The sequence below is a fragment of the Paralichthys olivaceus genome, chromosome 20, assembly GCF_024713975.1.
Source record: "Paralichthys olivaceus isolate ysfri-2021 chromosome 20, ASM2471397v2, whole genome shotgun sequence".
Taxonomy (NCBI): Eukaryota; Metazoa; Chordata; class Actinopteri; order Pleuronectiformes; family Paralichthyidae; genus Paralichthys; species Paralichthys olivaceus.
The window spans coordinates 3,580,724-3,600,025 of NC_091112.1; the positions used below are offsets into that span (position 1 = coordinate 3,580,724).

Consider the following 19,302-nt stretch of genomic DNA (forward strand, 5'->3'; position numbering starts at 1 on the left):
GCAAATACTAGTTCGAGCTAGTTGTATTTTGAGTGTTCCTATCATTTGGTTATTTATCTCAGAGGTTGAAATATTACACTCCACTTTGTTTATGTAAAAGTTATCGTTACTCGTTACTTTTCATATTTAAACTCACTGTATTAGAATGTTAGATAAACCACCTTGTGGCTTTAAAAAAAAAAAAAAAAGACTACGTCAAGTATAAATACAGACGTTTCTTATCTGAAACTGTTTAGGGGCTTAAATAAAATTTAAAATGTTGATTGATAGAAACAGGGAGGAAAGTAAACAGACCCTGATGCAGATTAAATTATCATCAGTTAAAAAAATAGAGTGCAGGGCGATTTATCTCATTTTCTAATAATTTTGTCTTTTAATTGTTAATATTTGTCCTATTAAACGACTGGAATTGGTGTAAATGTTTTTTTCACTTTGACATCGCTGCTCTTCATTAATTAAATTATGTTTTAGTCATGTGTATTCATGTTTAGTATGTGTTTCTATTAGTATAAGCAGAATTGTGAGATTTCCGGCACGGCCCTGACTAACTCTGTTTAACTTGACGACCTCGTCCACTAAGGGAAATCCGTCAGGAAATACCAACTGCACTGAAAACGTCACTTCCTGGAAACTTTTTATTTCTCAAAAGAATATTTTGAAATAAAACAAAAAAAGTTGCGTCCCAGATGTTGTAAGTTTCTTTCCCGTGCATCTGGATATTATAAGAACATGTATATACATATTTAGATTGATGAATTAACTGCTGATTGTGGTTTCTTTGCCTCTTGCAGTAGATTCACACTCCACACTGTAGATGTCTCCAGAATCCATTCACATCCTCTCACAGCATAAACCACAGAAGAAAACAACCAGGAAACACTTGAGAAGTTGACTCAGGCTCCCAGCATCAAACACATGTGGTTTAACATCCTAACAACCCCCTCAGTGTGGAATTCATCTCTGCTTTAAGGTGAGTTGTGTAGTAGAAACATGTGACAGATGTGTGTTGTGTTCAGTTCCAGGTGTTGCCTCCCTCAGCAGGTGTGACTCAGATGTGTTGTGTTGGATCAGGATGGAGAAGGTGATCAGCTGTTTTAAGAGAAACCCAGAAGCTGTTGCCCGGCTGATCTGCTTCCCCTGGGCAGGAGGAGGCTCTTTGCATTACGCCCGCTGGGGAAACGTCCTCAGCTCTGTGGAAGGTAACACACTCACACACACATGGAGGATGTTGCATAAGAGCTGCTGCACTTTGCCTTGATCACCTGCTCTGGATTCTCAGTAGAACCAGTTGTGTGAGGTTCCATTTAAAACAGTTGTTATTGTAAATGTATTGTATTATTATTGTAGTATTAGTATTAATAGTATGGATCTTGATATAAAAATGTATTTGTAATCAGGGGACTGAAATCCATGAGTTTGTGCAGCCTGATAGAATCTGTTGGACCATTCTAGTTTTTAATCTTTTGTGCAAAATATCATATCCTCTGCTGAAAAAGAAGGTGAATTTTAACAAAATATCTTTTCTGTAAGAATGTAGCTGGGAATATGTTGAACACTTGTTTTGTCACTTCCAGTGTTCGCAGTCAAACTTCCAGGCAGAGAGACACGAGCCAAGGAGCCGTTCTTTCTGAACATGCAGCAGGTCGTAGACGAGGTTATCGATGTGCTGTTACCGCTGCTGAAGGAGAAACCGTTTGCTCTCTTTGGCCACAGGTTTGTTGAGAGAAAGGTTTTTTTTAATTTTTATAAATAAAAACACATGTGTGTGTTTCATTCATCCAGTTTCATTTGTTTTCACGTTTCTGGTTTGTCTTAGTTTCGGTGCCTACACAAGTTTCGCTGTGGCAGATGCTCTGAAGAAGCTTCACAACCTCCAACCGGCTCACATCTTCCTGTCTGGTGTCTCTGCACCTTATGTGAGTTTATTCATCTAATTTAACTGCATTTCACCGTCTCCATCTGTGTTAAATATACACCCAGGAACATCTGCATACTCCCACTACTGTTGAAAGCTTGACTGAAGAAGACAAGTGCTTTGGTGTCAATAATAAACCAGTCCTGTGTTGTTTGATTTAGTCAGAGATTCGAATCAAAGCCCCAAAGAGAAGCGATTTATCAGACGAAGACTTTCTCAAGTGGCTGATTTCCATCGGAGGAACGCCTCCTGAACTTCTGGCCAATCCCGAGGTCATGAAGTTGTTCCTTCCTGCCCTGAAGGCCGACCTGCACGTGGTGGAGAATTACAGGCGAGCCGACAACTCCTGCTTGTTTCTTATCTCGTATTTCATTTCTAACAGTGCAGGTTTCAGTATGAATGTGAGTAGCAGTGACTGGATTCCATGATTTTTCTGCAGGCATAACAAACCAGACGATCCATTCCTGACCTGCCCTGTTACGTGTTTTGACGGAAAGGACGACGTGCCTCATGATTTACAAGGTCAGGTGTCGTCGAAGTACACGTTAAATGAAATCATAAAAAATCATAAAAAAAATTATTAGGAGTCATTGCATGTCCTCTCTGGGCTCATACTGTGTGTAATTAATGCTAATTTATTTATTTTACAGCCTGGAAAGAAATCACATCAGGAGATTTCACCATTAGGATGCTCGACGGGTCTCACTTCTACCTGAAGGAGGCTGGAAATGAAAAACACATATTAGAATACATCACAAATCATCTGGAAACATTACAAATGGACTATTTCTGATTATATATGTACTTCACAGTGTCCAATATATTATGTTTTTATATTAATTCAATGTGATGGAATTTAAATTTGTACATTTCCGCAATGTAACATTTTGTGTTTAACCCCTACTTGTGATAAATGTAATTGAATAAATTTATTCAAACTCCTTAAGCCCCTTTTGTGGCAAACCTAAACATTAAATATAGATTTAACGTCCTGAAACCTTTTTTTATTTCGTTTACAATCCCAGTTTCTTTCAAAAGGGTAACTCGATCAGAAACTATTTGCCATATAAGGTTAAGCAGTATAGATAATGGGTGGATGGATATCAAACCATATATATACAAGTGGAAAAAGTGACCTATTTAAAGATTTAATTCAGTGTCAACCAGTTTCTCTCCTGGTCTATATTAAGGCTACTACTCATTAGGAGATTAAGAAATAAATCAATGCAATTTAATTGTTTTATCAGCTGCAATCAAACTGATTTCATGGTCACATATTGACTTTATTTTTTTATTGCTAAATCCATGATTACAATGCCTGGTCGGTTTAAAGTACATAAAATGTTGACACCTGCACAGATTTGAGATTTAGGACACGTTACAAACTGGAACTTTTGTGAATAAATATATATATATCTTTATCATATAAGTCACATTTTTACATTGGTCTCTTTCTTCAAGTTTAATATTCGAGTTCTGTTCTGAGATGCACAAGGAAACACAAAAAAAACATTCAGATTATAGAGTTAAAACTGATTTTATATCTAATTAAAACCCCATTTGAATGAAGTGTATAAACAACATAATGTATAAATATCTACAGTGCTTGATAAAGGTTTTTGCATCACGTTCAGTTTTAACAGTTTTTCTTAAGGACTGATTTATGATATTAAAATACAACGTGACTGTTCAACAACATGCCACCGTGCACACAGGCTCCCTCGCTTCACCTGCAGCTTCCCTCTGCTCAGCGAAGGGTGACGTTAGAGCAACAAGAGCGGAGCACAGAGGTCATGGGATTGTGAAAGTGAAGATTAAACGATTGACACAGAAAAGAAAACATTCCCTAGTCAATTGTTTGAGAGTAGAAGGTGCAAAGTCTGAGGTTAGATTGTGTCTTTGGCAGGAGAAGAGGAGGGGGTCAGGACCCTGCTACATTTGGACATCGTCTTCTTCATAAGGAGGAGGTGGAGGTGGCGGCAGGTTGTCCATCTGCTGTCTGACAGGAGTGTCGGCAAGCATGAAGGAGTCAGTGGAGCGGCTGCTGGTGCGAAGAGGAGCCAGGCGCCGCAGGTTGCTGGGGGTCCACGGCAGCCTCACCTGGGCTCTCTGCGAAGGGGCCACCGTGCTGCTGTCGTGCTCGGCCTCCGCCAGCCACGGGGGGATCTGCACCGTGGACATGGAGTCTATGTCCGGCATGAAGGCCGGGTTCTCGATTCCAGCTGGATGAAAGATAAAAGTGTCTTAGTGCTGACAGGATTTGAAGGTTTAACATAACATCAACAAGGTGACAGATGTATTTTACCTCCTGCTCTGTAGGTGACCCTCATGGGGAATGAATCTCCAGATGCGTTGTAGCCAGAGGCCCTGTCTCCCTCTGAGGAGAACTCAAAATCTAGAAAAGAAAAAGGGAACAAAAAACTTTTCAAGAAGAACTTTTTTAGTTGAATAAAACTCAAACATGCAAACATACAAACCTTCATCTCCTGACTGGTAGCTTTTACCTTTGTCCGGTGTTTTTCCATTCGACATCTGCAGATTGAGATAAAGAGAAAGAAAAAAGAACACAGAGTTTGTAAATTACATCTTAAAACTAAGAAAAAATTTAAATAAGAACATGATTTAACCATCATACCAATATAAATATCTACATTGAAATGTTAAAATATTAAATACATTGAAATATAGTAAAAATAAATAAATATTTTAATACATTTTATATATTAATTGTTTTGTATTAAATATAAAATATTTGATCATGTATTCCTACTCGAATGGATTTAACAAGTTTAAAATAAAGTAAATATTTATAGCAACCAGATATCGACTTATAATAGATAACAAACCAATTAAATACACTTTACTTAAATATATGTTTCTAAATAATGTTCTAAATATATTAAATACGAAAGGTAAAAGGTTAGTTTCTATCTTATCAGAAAAATTATTCTGAATCATTGAAAATGAAACACTGAGGTGCGGCTTCTAAATACACATCCATATAAATGTTAAACATTATCTAAGGAACTCTGACCTTTTGCTGCTGTTCTTTCTGTTTGTGCTTAGTTATCTTCTTTGGTGGAGCGACGCCCATCTTTGCAGACTTGAAGGACTCCAGACGACTCCTCATTGTCCTCTGGAAGATTTCCTGCACCTCGTTTTCATCCTCATTGACGTTAAAATGGCTCCGGCTGTACCTGTGTCTGTGCTGCAAAGCAAAAAAAACAAGAGACGAGCAGAGTGAGAGTCAGGGAGGACGATCTGAGGATTTGATTCGGACACTTGTAATGATAATGTGTTCACCTGTTTCCTGCCTTTGTACAGATGCTGTTGCAGCAGGTGATGAGAGTTGATGCCCTCAGTTTCTCTCATTCCCTTCATAGTCTGCTCGTGCATATCCAGGCTCACTGATGGCACAGGGTCTCTTCTACAGGGAGAACACATCATGTCAGTCACAGTTCACAGCAAAATTAGACAAAAAAGAAATGATGCAAGAAAAAATGCTGCGACTGCTTGAGGTCACCAGGTGGCAGTAGGATCTAGTTTCCAGGCTGTGAATAGTTGATATGCTTTTGTTATCTGTATCTTTAAATACATTTATTTTTTAATTTCAGCATTGGAATGAAACCTCCAGTAACAAAGTTTTGTTTTGTCCCTGTCAGTTGGTTTTTCAGTATAATTACACAACTGATCACGACAGAGGAAAGAACCCGTTACATTTTGGGTTGGAACTGGACATAGTGGAGGATAAAGAAAGGTTTTTTCACTTTCTTTAATATTTTAATGGATCATGAGGAAAACAAATGTATGCAATTTGGTGCAGATCCAAATAAAAATCTGGATCTGGTGGATTTAAATGTGGTTTCATAAGGAGACTGTGGGACCTTGGTGGAGGTATGAACTCTAACAGGTCGGTAAAAGAGTTTGTTCACACACAGTCATGTCAACAACCTCTCAGTTCTTCAGTGACTGTTGGGAATGAGGTTAAAGTGTTTGCTCACCTCACGTCAGACACACTGCTGTGATCTTCCGTCATGTCGGCCATGATGTCAGGCATCACCTCTGAGAACTCGTCACCAAACTTTTTCTTGAAGTCCACGGATGCTCTTTCATTGCGGACAAACTCCAGAGAGCCTCTGCGCTCACCCTGCACCAACAGGACGAGAGATCACTTCCTTTAACACTCCTGCACCTCATCCTACAGCTGTGACCTTTAATGTGCACGTGGTCCTCACCTCGGCCACATAGCTCATGGCGTCCTTGAGGTTCAGCTGATGGAAGACGCTGAACACGTGGTCGCGGTTCTTCCTCGCCGATGGCTTCATCAGCAGCCCCGTCATCCACTTGTCCTCAAAATGTTTCCACCTTCACAACAAAAGAACGAACAATCTTACAAACATACAATCGAGACATTTTCCTGTTAAATCATTTAAGGCGTCTTTACGCACTTGTCCCTCATGTAGTTGTGTCCAATTTGTCCAGAGATGTCTTCTATGGCAATGAGCAAGTGATCAAACACCTAAATCAACAGAGAGAGAAAGACTTGAATTATTACACAGGAAACTATAAAAGGTGAAATGAGAACATTTTGAGTTTTACCTTGTTCTGCACTTTTTCTATGAGTGTGAGCTCAGATACTTTAGCTCTCTTTACTTTCAGCCATGTGACCAGAGGTTTCATGGTGATTCCCTGCAGAAGAAAGAGTTTCCAGCATGAGTATGTGAAATGACGCTGCACAAAAAACAAAACAAGTGTTCTTACATTCTGTTGTGGCTAAAAAACAAGAGCGGTCACCTGAAGAATGACAGTGAAGTAGACAACAATGAGAGTGGTGCTTATCATCAGATTCTTCTCCTTTATCTTGCTCTCGTCCAGCATCACAGCCAGGCCGTACGCCACAGCCCCTCGCAGGCCACCGTAGCTCATAATCACCTGATCGATGAACCCTACGGGGACCAGCCTGAACTTGTTCAGGATCCAGGTGAGGAAAAAGACACCTGTAGTGCACACACACAGTTTTCAGATTGAGTAATAGTTTCTTCTCAAACGTGACAGCAGAAGAGAAAAATCTCACCAATTATTCTGTACACAAAGATGAAGAGGAGCGTGAGGAGGATGAAGCCGGTGTTCCACACCCAGATTTCCTTGTCGATGGCCGAGATGCCGAGGAAGACGAAGATGATGGTTTCTGATCCGTTGGCCAGAACCTTCATGGTATATCTGACCGTTTCGACGGACCTCTCGTCCATGTTTGCATTGATGTACTTCTGGCAGCAAATACCACAGAAGACGATCCTGTGGACAAAAACACAAACGTTATAATTCAATTCAAGCAGAATTCATGAAACAAAGTAGTAGTATTTTTCATGAAATACTAACGAGAGGATGGCAGACAAGGAGAGCATCTCAGCGGTCAGGTAGGAGAGGTATCCCAGGATAAAGACGAAGCCCGGCTCGATGATCTGGATGTTTTTAGTCCATCTGGTCAGAAGAGAGATCAGCAGGCCGAACACAAAGCCCATGAGGGAACCTCCAAACGCCACCACAAAGAAGGAAACTGAACAGAGACACAAAAAAAGAACAACTTGGATTTTATGCGTGCCCATACAGCATCTGTTAAACCAGCCGTGTCCACCGAGCCACATCTCACCTATCCCTTTAATGATCTCCACAGCATCGATCTGGGATCCTCCCAGTGACACAAATGCATCAAATACATTGAAGAGCACCTGAAAGAAGAAGCAGAAGAAAGTGAGTTCTGCAGATGTAGAGATCTCATATCTACGGCTTTTGTTTAAAAGTTATTTCACTTTTTTTATTTTTATCCAGGTGCAGATTTGTTCTGTCTCTGATGATCAGGTCAGAGTGTTTGAAAGATGTGGAAACTTCAAAGTGACACGTTCTTATTTACATATATAAGCTAAGCAAACTTTATTTCTAGATCAACCGCCTCAAAGAGCAGATTGACAGAAGTTCAGGAAAGACCTCAGTTACACTTCACGTCTTGTAGCTGTGCTTTGTTTGTCCTGTGATCGATGTGTCAGCGACTCAGGCTGTTCTGCTTCTTAGGTCACCTGAGGTAAAGCCTCATTGTTGCATACGAACCACTGTCACGCCGTCGTTGAGGAGCGACTCTCCAAACACCATGATGAAGAGGACCTCATTGACGTGGACTTGCTCAAACACGGCAATGACGGCCACGGGGTCCACGGCGGCGATCAGACTGCCGAAAAGAAGATACTGCAACAGGCCGATGTCAAGATCACCTGCAGCAGAGGAAGCCCAGGGGATTTTTGTAAGAAGTAAAGTGAATAAACAAAGTCATGTAAAATAAAGCCGGCAGCTTTCTGCAGTGATCCAATAGCCCTAATTTCCACTTCTCTATGAATGGCTGCTACTTCCCCCTTGAGGACCCCAATGGAGGAGGGCCTGAGATGCTGCAGCTGTCGACATGAAATAAAGAGAAAGTCTCACCCATGGCTCCTCCCTTGTGACACCCCCACAGCGACAGCCCCACGCTGGCGGCGTTCCAGCAGGTCCCGATGATGGCGTAGATCAGGATGGCCCCCAGGTTGCTGAAGAAGAGCTTGTTGGGCATGGCGTAGCCCGCGTCCAGGATGACTTGAGGCAGCAGGTATAAGAAGAAGACCGTTGGGGTGAGCTTGAACGTCTGCACCTTGTCGGCGCCCCAAATCATCCCACCCAGGATGAAGCCGAAGCAGATGAGCAGGGCGCTCTCTGGGATCACGCTGGTCACATGGTGGTTGGCCTCGATGACTGAGAAGAGAAAGGAAAAGACAAAAAGGACAAAGATAAGTTGTCCTAAATGTAATGTGGGTTTCCACACAGGAACCATAAACCAATAAATTGCCAAACCCCTCTTCAGATTTTGGAGTTGGACCAGCAGGTTTTGGTCACTGAGTTGAAACTAAACCATAAATCTAAAACTTGAGAGGTTGCAAAACTTGCAAATGATCAACTGATGCACTTGGCTGAGGCGGTGTCACTTTTTCGTTCGGGAATATGATTAACCATGGCAGTGTCCGGAAAGGTTCACAAATCTTGAGGCCTCTTGACTTAATGGCCCGAGAAAGTGTCACTAAAGCTTATTTAATAATAAAAACCCACTGATCCATGGCAATAGGCCCATTTAATAATAAATGTTGATTTCTTTCTCCAGGCCCACAGAGGTTTAGACATTTATCCTAATGATATATGCCATTGGAAAGTAGTTGAAGATTAAGTAGAGGAAACGCTGGTCTGTTATACAGAATTTCAGGGCTGAATTTATCTTTGTGCATTCATGGAAGTCGAACAAATGTGTTAGCTCCGACAGTCCGGGTTATTTGGACCTGCAAGAAAGGCTGCTATTGGAAAAGCAAACTAAAATGTCACTCAGTAGAGGACATACCTCAATAAATGTCCCATCTCAAAATGTTAAAGAAAGTGAAAAAAGACTCCGCACTAAAATTTAAAGTGTGGGTCTTTGGGTCACACTTCACCCCTGCACAAAATTTCATGTAGAGACTTGAGACTGGGCAGTTTATTCCCAAATATACTTTGTAAAACTCTGTCCTCGCAATAAGCTTCTTTCTATGACTGAACATAACAATATGCAACAGAGTTGAAATAGTTTTAGTTATGTGCCCAAAGACTAAATGTGCTGAGGATTGAACCACCAACCACTTAGGTGCCGACCCTCTTTTCCTCCTGAGCCACAGCTGCCTCCTGTCATTGCCTCCAACAGGCAGACGCTTCACTGTGGGACCTTCATTCACCTGCGATCTACATCTGCCAGACTACATCACTGAGAAAAACTCTTTCCTGGCACATTTCATTTACGTACCCAACTTAGCCAAACCAGCCACCAATATCCACAACGCAATCAGATAGGGGGCCTCCACATGGTGCCACTTAAAGGTCACGATGGGCACTGTGGTGACGGAGCCGTGACCATGGTCGGTCCCATTCGAGTTCGTTTTGGGCTCCGAAGGCCTGAGGGGAGGTTCTCCATGTGTCAGCACAGATTCGTCCTTCGCGCCTGAGACGGGCCACGCCAGCAGCACCGACCCCAACAGCAGCAGACGCACATATCCACAGCGTCGCATTTGATCAAGTAAATCCGTCTCACTCCAAAAAAAAGGTTCCTCTGTCTTTGCTTGTACCACCTCTGATGCACGTTGCTTTTGATCTTTTCACTACCCTCTTATTTCTGATTCATCTCTCCATCCCAGTCTGTATCTTTGTGTCCTCGCTCCTCCCACAGGCTGAGGTCAGCAGCGGTGCAGTGAATATAGTAGCGTGCAGGACGCCGGACTCAGCCTTTTATATGTACAGTATCTCCTCTGTGTGTGTGTGTGTTTGTGTGAGTGTGAGTGTGTCTTTAGGTTGCAGTTTAAATGGGGGAAGTAACGGATGATTGGGAAATGTCTCCAGTTATTCAGTCACGTTTGAAACACTCACCAGTCATTGCTTTGTTGTGCTTTCCGGTGTCTAACGCATTTGTGTGTGTGAGATGGGTCATCTGGTCATTCGATAGCTGCTGAACAAATATACCTGTGCATGTGTTGAGGAATATTTCCCCTGGCTTCATCTCCAGGCTTTGTGCTCAGCAATGATTGACGCTGACGTTACTCAATCTTGGTTAAAGACTCCCCTCACACTCTCACTCAAAATCCAAATCAGTCACATCAGACTGGGAATTTATTCCAGGCTTGAAAAAAGCCTCCATTAACATATGACACAGCTATGACTCAGTCAATAAGATTATCTCTTTGTTTTGTCCTGAGATTTTGTGTGACACAGTTTTAAAGGTAAAGTCTGGTGATGTTTTATGCTTTGAAGTCAACAAATGCCACAAAAAGACCAAAACCAATAATAAATCACAAAGTAAATTCCACGTGCACGTTTAAATGTTGCTTGAACATTCATTTATTATTATCTATGTGTCATCATGCTGTTTTATATATTTGCTCATGTTCCAAAATGTGTACAACCCTACAAGGGAGGTTTCATGAGTTTCTAATTTCTAAACTTTTTTCCACTTGGAAAGCACATTGGACTTAAATGTGCTATTTAAATAACATTTATTCTTGTTGTTTATTATTATATTCATCACCTGTATTTTACAAATGGGCTCAGGCCTGATTAATTGTGGAAAGAAACGGAAAAACATTTTTGATCTTTTCATTCATCGACAATAAGAAAACTAAAGAGCAACAGCAGCCTTATCATTTAAATACTCTACAATAAGACTGTGCATTGATTGATGACACAAGCATCTCCCCACAGTGAAGTTATATTAACCCACACTGTGAATTCCCATAAACGTTGATTCAGTTGCTGCGTGATGACTGGATGTTTTCTTTGGCCAACTGTCCCGTCCTGTTTGAGCAAGACAAGGGACAATAGCCTCATTGGCGATGATGAACTGGTTTGATGATTAGCTCTCACACAGGTGCCCGTCTGTGCATCTGCTAAGAGCAACTTAAAAACTGTTGGATTAGGTTATGTATTAAACTTTGGAGTTGGAATAAGTTCACGTTTGTTCATCCAGTTGCAGAATATCTTCAGTCTTGTTGGTTTTAAACGCTGTAAATCATAATTATAGGAACATTTAGCTGCTCCGTCAAGCAATAACCTTATTAACTAATGACCTAATACAGCCTGCTTAACGGAGGCTGCACTTTAACTGTAACTTTTTATTCATTCAGAAATGGCCACAGCTCAGTGCATGCTCCAAAGACAGGTCAACTTCACAGAGAAGTCAGACAGAGGTTATTCTAAGACGGGGAGGTACGGTAGTTACAGTTAAAGGTTGTTGTGTCATGGTTTGTTGTGTCAATTAAGTGTCTCATCTCTGACCTCACACACAAATGCTTAAGAAGTTAAATTATTATATTATATATATATATATGTGTGTGTGTGTGTGTGTGTATTATATCATTCTGAGACATGAAGTTAAATTTGTTAAATTTGATAATATTCATTGATCAACAGACAAAACACATTCAATGAGCCACACCTAGCTGAACAGGCTCATTTTAAGCTGTTGTTAAGGCAACTAGAAATAAAATAAAGTGACCTATCATATATAATTACAAATATATATGGTTAATTCTAATGCAGTATAGTGCACATTATCCAAACTAACGGTACAACAAGCCCACGCAGAGGGTCCTGACTGATAAAAGAAGCATTGTACGTCTACAAAGAGGAAATAAGATCAACTGGTGCCATTGTCTGCGCTTTACAAACCCACGATGAGTGAGTGTAGCGATAACATTAATAATGTGTTGGTTCGTGTATGAGACTTCTCAGCAGTCCACTGAAATTCACAGCAGCGAGCGATCAAAGGTTTATCCCACCCATTGTTTTCACATCTATAAAAGTTTGATCCCATCATAAAACAGCAGACTTAGTGGTGACACTTCAGAGTTTCTCGTGCTAATATTTACCTCCTTACAGCTTTTGGTATTTCTAAAGTTTAAGTGATTCCAAGTGCAAACTCTAAAATTGATTGAGCAACGGTGGGGGTTAGGGGAACTGTGGTTTTATTGTTGAAAGGTGAGACCTGCGGTTTCCTCTGCGGTCTTTTGTAATCTATTTTAATCCAAGAAATATTTTATAAATAACTACATTTGCACTTCTGGTATGTGGCACTTGGTTTCTATGATCCTTGTCAGTGCCAAAGGAACCGAGGACAACCAGTAAAAAACACTTTTAAAGGAAACTTTACCGACCTCTTTAGCTTGAAGTTCTTTTAATCATTTTGATCTATATGCTTTATTTTATTTAAATTTAAGTCATTTAATTTATTTTAATTCTATTGTCGTATTTCAAATGTATTGTTTGGCTCCGTGTATTGCAAGTTTGCATGAAAGGAGCTTTATGAATAAAGTGTGATTTAAACTTTAACAATGTATTTTACAGTGTTTGACCACAGAATTTAATTTGTGGACATTTGTTTCCACGAAAACTCGAAGGAAACGTGTCTGTGTCTTCAGAATCAGCTGCTAAAACATCAATTACACATTTCTCTGTTTTCACTCATAATCACTTAACTTTGTTACAAAACACTACTGTAACATTTTCAGCGTACATAGACAAAACAGACACTGACATTAAAACATCTACTGTAGCTACTTGCAGACAAATAAAGAAGTCAGCAGGCTGTGTCTGTTTTCACGGATTTTCCTGCATCTTATACAGAAAACCATTGTCCCCTATTTATGTCCGAGGAGGTGTATACAAACACATGCACGCACACATTAGAGGACGCTCATTCATTTACATTGTCCACATTGCCTATTCTCGCCTGTTGTGTACACACAAAATGCTCATGACAATTTTCTGTGATCACAACAGGACGAGGGAAGAACCGAGGCCTCGTCAGGTGTGAAGCATAACAGAGGTCAAACTGTTGAATCCAGTGTTTCACAAGTGGGTTTAGTCCAGGTCCGATCACAGCTTTTCAACTTGAGACATGCAGCTTGACTCTGGGTGTCGGTTTTTATCAAAGCCACCTCAGACATGAATGGATCGGTGGTAATCAAACCCCTACGTATTAGAAGAAGGTTGGGAAACATGAGGATAAATGAAACTTCACCTTGACAGTCCTGCACTCTGCTCACTGACAAACGTCCTAATCAATCAGATCCTGCTCCAAATCTTTTCTAATGAGAGAAACTCACGCTTCACATTATTCTGCATGATGGTAAAGTGAATATCTGGACTCGTGGTCAGAACACGACATCTGAGGCTGAGCTGTTGGAGGTTAGTTTTCACTATTTCTTTGTAATTTAACCAGATTATTCAATATTATAAATTGTTTTAACAGCCCTGCACTATTCCCACATTAAAGCAAACATAAGCTTCTTTTCAAATGTCTCTCTAAGGCACTGAAATATGTTTGTTTCAGGTTTTTTTGAAATACGATAAAGTCAGGACCCATCAGCTCTCCGTGGACCGGACTTGGTGGAACTCACTGATTTTGCAGAGCCAGCTGACCAGGATCCACAGAGCCACCAGGTACGGGGTGGAGACATGGTGCCACCTCCAGGTCACAATTGGCAGGGTGGTGATGGGCCCCCCGCCGTGACCATCACCAGTGTCTCCGTGACCAGTGTCTCCATGACCAGCGTCTCCGGTTGTGTCATGGCCTGATTCTGTGTCGTGCCCCGAGGCCGGACTTGAGCTTGAGGTGTCCTCATGACCACTGCTGGGCTCCGTTGTCCCTGCCTCCTCATTGGCCAGGCTCGGACCTCTGGACACCAGCAGCAACACGGACAGAAACAGTGCAAATCTCCAGGTAGAAGCCATGTTTGTCGGAGAACGTTTCACAAACTCTTGGGCAAGTGTAATTTATGTTGACTCAAGTGCTCGGGTTGTGGGCAAGTCTCTCATTCATTCATCTCCTGCGTCTCCTCCTTCGCTCTCAGGTCTCTTTCACCCTCTCACTCTGTTCTTACATCTTTCCCTGGCTCTCCTCTCTGCGCTCCTCTCTTTTGACAGAAGGTGAAGCTCAGCCCATCCTGAGGCTTCCCTGTCACCTCCCACTTTGTACCCAGCCCAGCTAGTTTGGCCACTTTACTCAATGGATGATTTGATTAAGATTAATGATGCTCTTGTCCTTTCTTTGAATGTTTTACAAGCTTGTTTTCACCGATATAATTACCTCTTATGTGAAGTGAATCACAAAATATCCTTTCTCTAGAAGCGCTTACTCATACAAGCTCTTCTGGGGTATTGCTGCTATCACATATACTATTACTTGATACGAGCTTGGATGAAGGTGATAAAGGTAACGACTTTCACAATCAAAATTCCACCTTTTGTACCTGTACATGAGATTAATGGTTGACAAAACCCTCTAAGGGGTCAAATCTTACAGGTTGTGAGATGTTTAAACAATTTAAAAAAATTCTCTAGTGAGATAACACCTGATGTTAAAAAAATGTGAGAGGGGGAAATCAATGCTTCCGTAATTGGGCAGTAATTTAATAAACCTTTCCTGCTCCCGCCATCTACTTAAAATACTTCACAGATAAAGCCATACTCGCCCATTCACACCATAAAATCCACTTCCTCCCACTATCCAGAAATGTATTATTTCTTGGCTAAATAAGAAAAGACAAACTGATGTTTTTTACATGCATGTACACAGTACGTGTGAGGACAGGAAGGCAGTTTGACCCATTTGTCTCCCTTATTGGAACGCAGTGCTTGTACCCCCAACATCCTCTGCCCTGCACGCTGCACAACAAAAACTGTGTTGAGCCTTCATTGCCACGATACATGTGTGTTTAGGTGACAGAGTCTTGTAAATGAACCCTAGTTTGGACGCGATGTTCCTTTTTTTCCAAGAGTTGTTAATCAAGATCTCTTTAGTTACAATTTAAACAGTCATTCCGACAGAGAAGGAACTTTATTTAATGAGGATATTGAAATTTTGAGATCTGCAGATTTTTTAACTTAAATAAAAGTAATAATTAAAATTAAAATTGCAAATTATTCTCAAAAAAGTTCTGTATTTTTGCACAATTCACTTCTTCTTTGATCTTCTACTTTCTTTTTTTTATTTATTTAGTTCAACAAATATGAACTAAATAAATCTAATGCATTTAGATTTAGCCAAAGCAACTTTAAAAAAAAAACTTTATTTACACAGGGAAAGGCCACTGAGACCTTACTTTCTTTTTGTCAAGGACGCCCTCACTACAAATATACATTATAAGAAACAACAATCCATAGATGTAAAACAAATAGTATGGGACTGTAAGCAAAATATGTATATAAAAGATATAGCTCAAATAAACTCACATATTCACACCACCCTGAGTCAACAGAATTGAAAGTACGAATAAAGGTTAACTTGTCACACATCTCAAAATGTGCAAATCCACTGATTATCAAGAACTCAATACTCTTGGTATCTAGTGCTGTAGTTATTAAGACACATCGGAGAGTCAGGGAGTTTGCCAAATGAGAGCTTTGTTCAGGAACGTGTCCGGAGTGCAGTGCATGTCTGAAAGCAGCTTTAAAAGTCGGTACCACCCCGGCGTTCTCTTTCAGTTTGTGTTCACAGCTCCTCTGTTGACAATTTATGACTAAACTGGCGGCATCGATTGTTCCCCCGGCTTAAGAAAGGGTTTAACACTGGTATCTAAAGTCAGTAGTAATCAAAGGGTCAGCCGTCAACACAGAGCTGAGGCTTCGAGGTTAGTCATCAACATGCTCACTGGAAGGAACTAGATCAGACAAGCCTTCACGAGATGAGGGATTTGTATAAATAAAAGAAAGACGACACCGTGATACTTTCAGAGCTGCATATTATGCGAGTCTCATAAATCAACGTGATTTGGTCTTAAAACTGAAACAATCATGCAACTGACACTAAATAAAAAAATATTTGTATTATTTCATTAACGAATTATTTACGAAGACTGCAGCGATGTTAGCATGAGTGTTAGTGTTCACAGTCATAGAGTTTAGTCTGTTTGCATTAGCATCAAACACAAATTCCGGACAAGGATTATTGGAGTGTCACTGAAATTGTAGATCGTTGCACATAAAACCGAATTTTGGACCAATTGGAATTTGGACCTGATGGTGGCACTAAGGGAAAAGTTAATAGTTAATACTAAAAATAATAAACTTTGATTGTAAAGCATCTTCCATAAGAGAAATTCTTCTATTTTAATCTGTTTGTTGAGCAACAAAAGGGAACTTTTCAAAGATGTCACCTGAGGCTTCGGGGACTCATGAGGGACATTTGACTCAATAAGTGAAGTCAGAAAATCCCCACATTGTTCAATAATTAAAAATATACATGAATCGCTCTGTCTCAGTGATCTTATCTACGAGTCATCCTGACTGTGCACACAAAAAGACACACAAGGATGCTTAAGACTTAAAAAGCTCATGTGTCTTACAATCATTGATGTACTCTATGTTAAGTGATGGGGAAGTTTAAAGAGGAGAATGATGAGTCAGAAGAGAGAGGAAGTGTAATGGAAGACTTGCATATGATCTTTGCTAGAATTCTTTCCCATTTCTGATCAATGCTCGTGTGCATTTGTATAGTAACACAATTGTGCTCGCATAAGAGGAACTGTCTAGCGTACAGGCAGACGGAAGATCATTGAGAGCCGGTCTCAGAGAAAATAATACCTATTTTCCTGATTCCTTGTCCCAGAGAATAAGCTAATTCATTTATCACAAGATTGAATTTGTTAATAAATGTTAACACTCACACAGTAACTCAACATTTTCTCTACTGCTTACAAACACTGAACTAATAATGATTATTTTTATATATAATTTTTTTATTTAAATTGAACTATTTTTCACCTTTTTACATTAATCTCCATTTTGTAGTAATGAAAACTGGTAGGACCAAGAATTATTTACCAAATCTATTATTATCACACTTTATCCAGTTCCATCAGTATAACAAATAATGACCTAATAATATCGTTAATCATTAGTTAAATGTGATACGGTCCTGGATATGCAGAAAAAATGGAGGAGTGGATTATATATTATTAATTATTTTAAGGTTTTTGATTTAATTTTACATTCAGAAAGATGTTAGGAACTAAAGAAGAAAAGATCTTTCCTGCTGTTTTTTCTAAAATCACTTACGGAAATATATTAGAGCTAACTTATATATATAAATATATATATTTTAAAAGAAAAATAACATTTTGAAGGCCTTTTTAAAAGAAAACTGAATTATACGTCTATAACTCTGGGTATCCCGAAAAAACAAAACAAAATGACTGTACTTATTTTTAATCCTTGCGTTAATCGCTGACAGAAGCTTCTATCCTGGCAGAAGGAGGCAAAGAGTCTTATATTGCAAATGTTGAAGCGCAAGCTACAAAGAAAACGTTTGCGGAGTTGGTTTTTACGACGAGGAAGAAAGACCGGAAAAGCAACTGCCGGAACTTACGTTCTGAGCGGACCAATCACAGCGCTTACGGTCCCCGTCGACGTCCGCGTAGTTAGGATTTTTGGGAGGCGCACGTCAAGCTACGGCGTAGGGGTCTGCGTCTACGCCGTAGCTACGGCGTAGCTACGGCGTCGACGTGACGCAGAAGCATAAACTAGGCTTTAGGCCGTCTGTAACTCCGTACAACAAATAGAACAGTATTTTTCCCACTACTGATTGTAGCCGTTCAGGTAAAGTCACCAGTCACAGCCTCAGTGTGTTTATGGTGTCCGGTTGCAGAGGAGAGGATGTTAAATAACCTGCATGGTCACAACTTGGATGAAGGATGGTTCTGAGTTTACGGTTCAATATGTTATACAGAAATGTTGACTCAACATGAATCCCCTCTGCTGACCTTTGATATGTGCACAGATCTGATATCACTCAAGTTGTATAACAACCATCACTGTGAGCTGGGGATGGTCCGGATCAGTAATTCACACGTCTCTGACCTCACTGACTTCAGCCGCACGTCGAGTGTCTATTCAATCGCGACGTCTTCAGTTTTCATTATTGCTGATCGCCGAGGGGAAAACAATCTGAGTCTGTCTCCGTCACGCTGTTTCAAGACACAAGAGAGGAAATGAGATTTTAAAAAGTATTCACTTCACCTTAAGTTGCTTGAGAAGCTGATAGTTTAAAATAAGACATCTTAAACCAAAGATCTTGTCAAACCTCTGCCGTATGTTATATGATTGGCCACTAGAGACTCCCCTGCTCTCATCACATACAAGACTTTACCTTTCTTTGTGTCGTGTGTTTTTCTTTTCAACACAACGAGCACGTCTACCGCGAAATGCAAGTCTCGAGCAAACGTCGTTGGTCCCACTATCAGTCTCTGATCATGACCTTTCATAAACTAATTTAAAACTAACTTCCTGGAAAAATTAACGGTGGAACGTACATGCAGACCTTACATGTGGTAAAGATGCGGTAAGAACGTATATGCTCTAAATAAAGATGGAGGACATATATCCACTTCAAAAATGAAGCCAAAATATTCCACATGCCAGTGCCACCGTCTTGGAGCCGGGTCGGGCCAGTGTATTTTGCCGCACAGTAGCAGCTTGGCCCTCGGAATGACGTTACACCTGAATAACCCAAGAAGTTGGCATTCCGTTTGCACAGGAGCAAACCAGTTCATAATGACTCATAACGCACGCTAGCACCGAAGGATAGGCTTCGGCTGAGACGTCCGACCGGGTAATTCCGAGTTCTGAGGTTTAACGGAACACAGCGTTTACTGCAGGTTCTCATCACTTCTGTCTGCGGCCACGTGAACCTGCTCGTGCTAAAGACGACACTTGGATCTTTAATTTATTTTTTATTAAGTGAACCAGGAACAGGGCCCGCTGACGTCACGTCGAGGTGTACAGCGATCTCCCTCCTCCTA

The 19,302-nt window shown here is 40.6% G+C and overlaps 2 protein-coding genes across 7 annotated transcripts; one reads left to right on the forward strand and one right to left on the reverse strand.

The window, feature by feature from the left end:
• The first annotated feature begins 835 nt into the window (after positions 1–835).
• On the forward strand, positions 836–2,912 carry olah (oleoyl-ACP hydrolase). The gene is made up of 7 exons (XM_020108893.2): positions 836–970; positions 1,072–1,199; positions 1,575–1,713; positions 1,817–1,916; positions 2,077–2,246; positions 2,355–2,437; positions 2,566–2,912. Exons 2-7 carry the CDS (start codon positions 1,073–1,075, stop codon positions 2,706–2,708), a joined length of 762 nt encoding a protein of 253 aa, XP_019964452.2. The 5' UTR covers positions 836–970; position 1,072; the 3' UTR covers positions 2,709–2,912.
• A 233-nt stretch (positions 2,913–3,145) lies between these two features.
• LOC109640390 (sodium/hydrogen exchanger 3-like) lies at positions 3,146–19,274 on the reverse strand. 6 transcript variants are annotated; one of them, XM_069516704.1, is made up of 16 exons: positions 18,362–19,274; positions 8,390–8,692; positions 8,021–8,181; positions 7,566–7,644; positions 7,295–7,472; positions 6,990–7,210; positions 6,710–6,912; positions 6,515–6,604; positions 6,364–6,434; positions 6,151–6,280; positions 5,917–6,062; positions 5,219–5,342; positions 4,950–5,123; positions 4,393–4,447; positions 4,221–4,310; positions 3,146–4,137 (listed from the first exon to the last, which is right to left on the reverse strand). In XM_069516704.1, exons 2-16 carry the CDS (start codon positions 8,610–8,612, stop codon positions 3,848–3,850), a joined length of 2,235 nt encoding a protein of 744 aa, XP_069372805.1. In that variant the 5' UTR covers positions 8,613–8,692; positions 18,362–19,274; the 3' UTR covers positions 3,146–3,847. The 6 variants fall into 6 exon arrangements, with proteins under 6 accessions (XP_069372805.1, XP_069372800.1, XP_069372801.1 ...); XM_069516699.1 differs by lacking the exon at positions 18,362–19,274 and adding an exon at positions 13,903–14,423; XM_069516700.1 differs by lacking the exon at positions 18,362–19,274 and adding an exon at positions 13,903–14,411 and having other exon boundaries at positions 5,219–5,339.
• Positions 19,275–19,302: the final 28 nt, after the last annotated feature.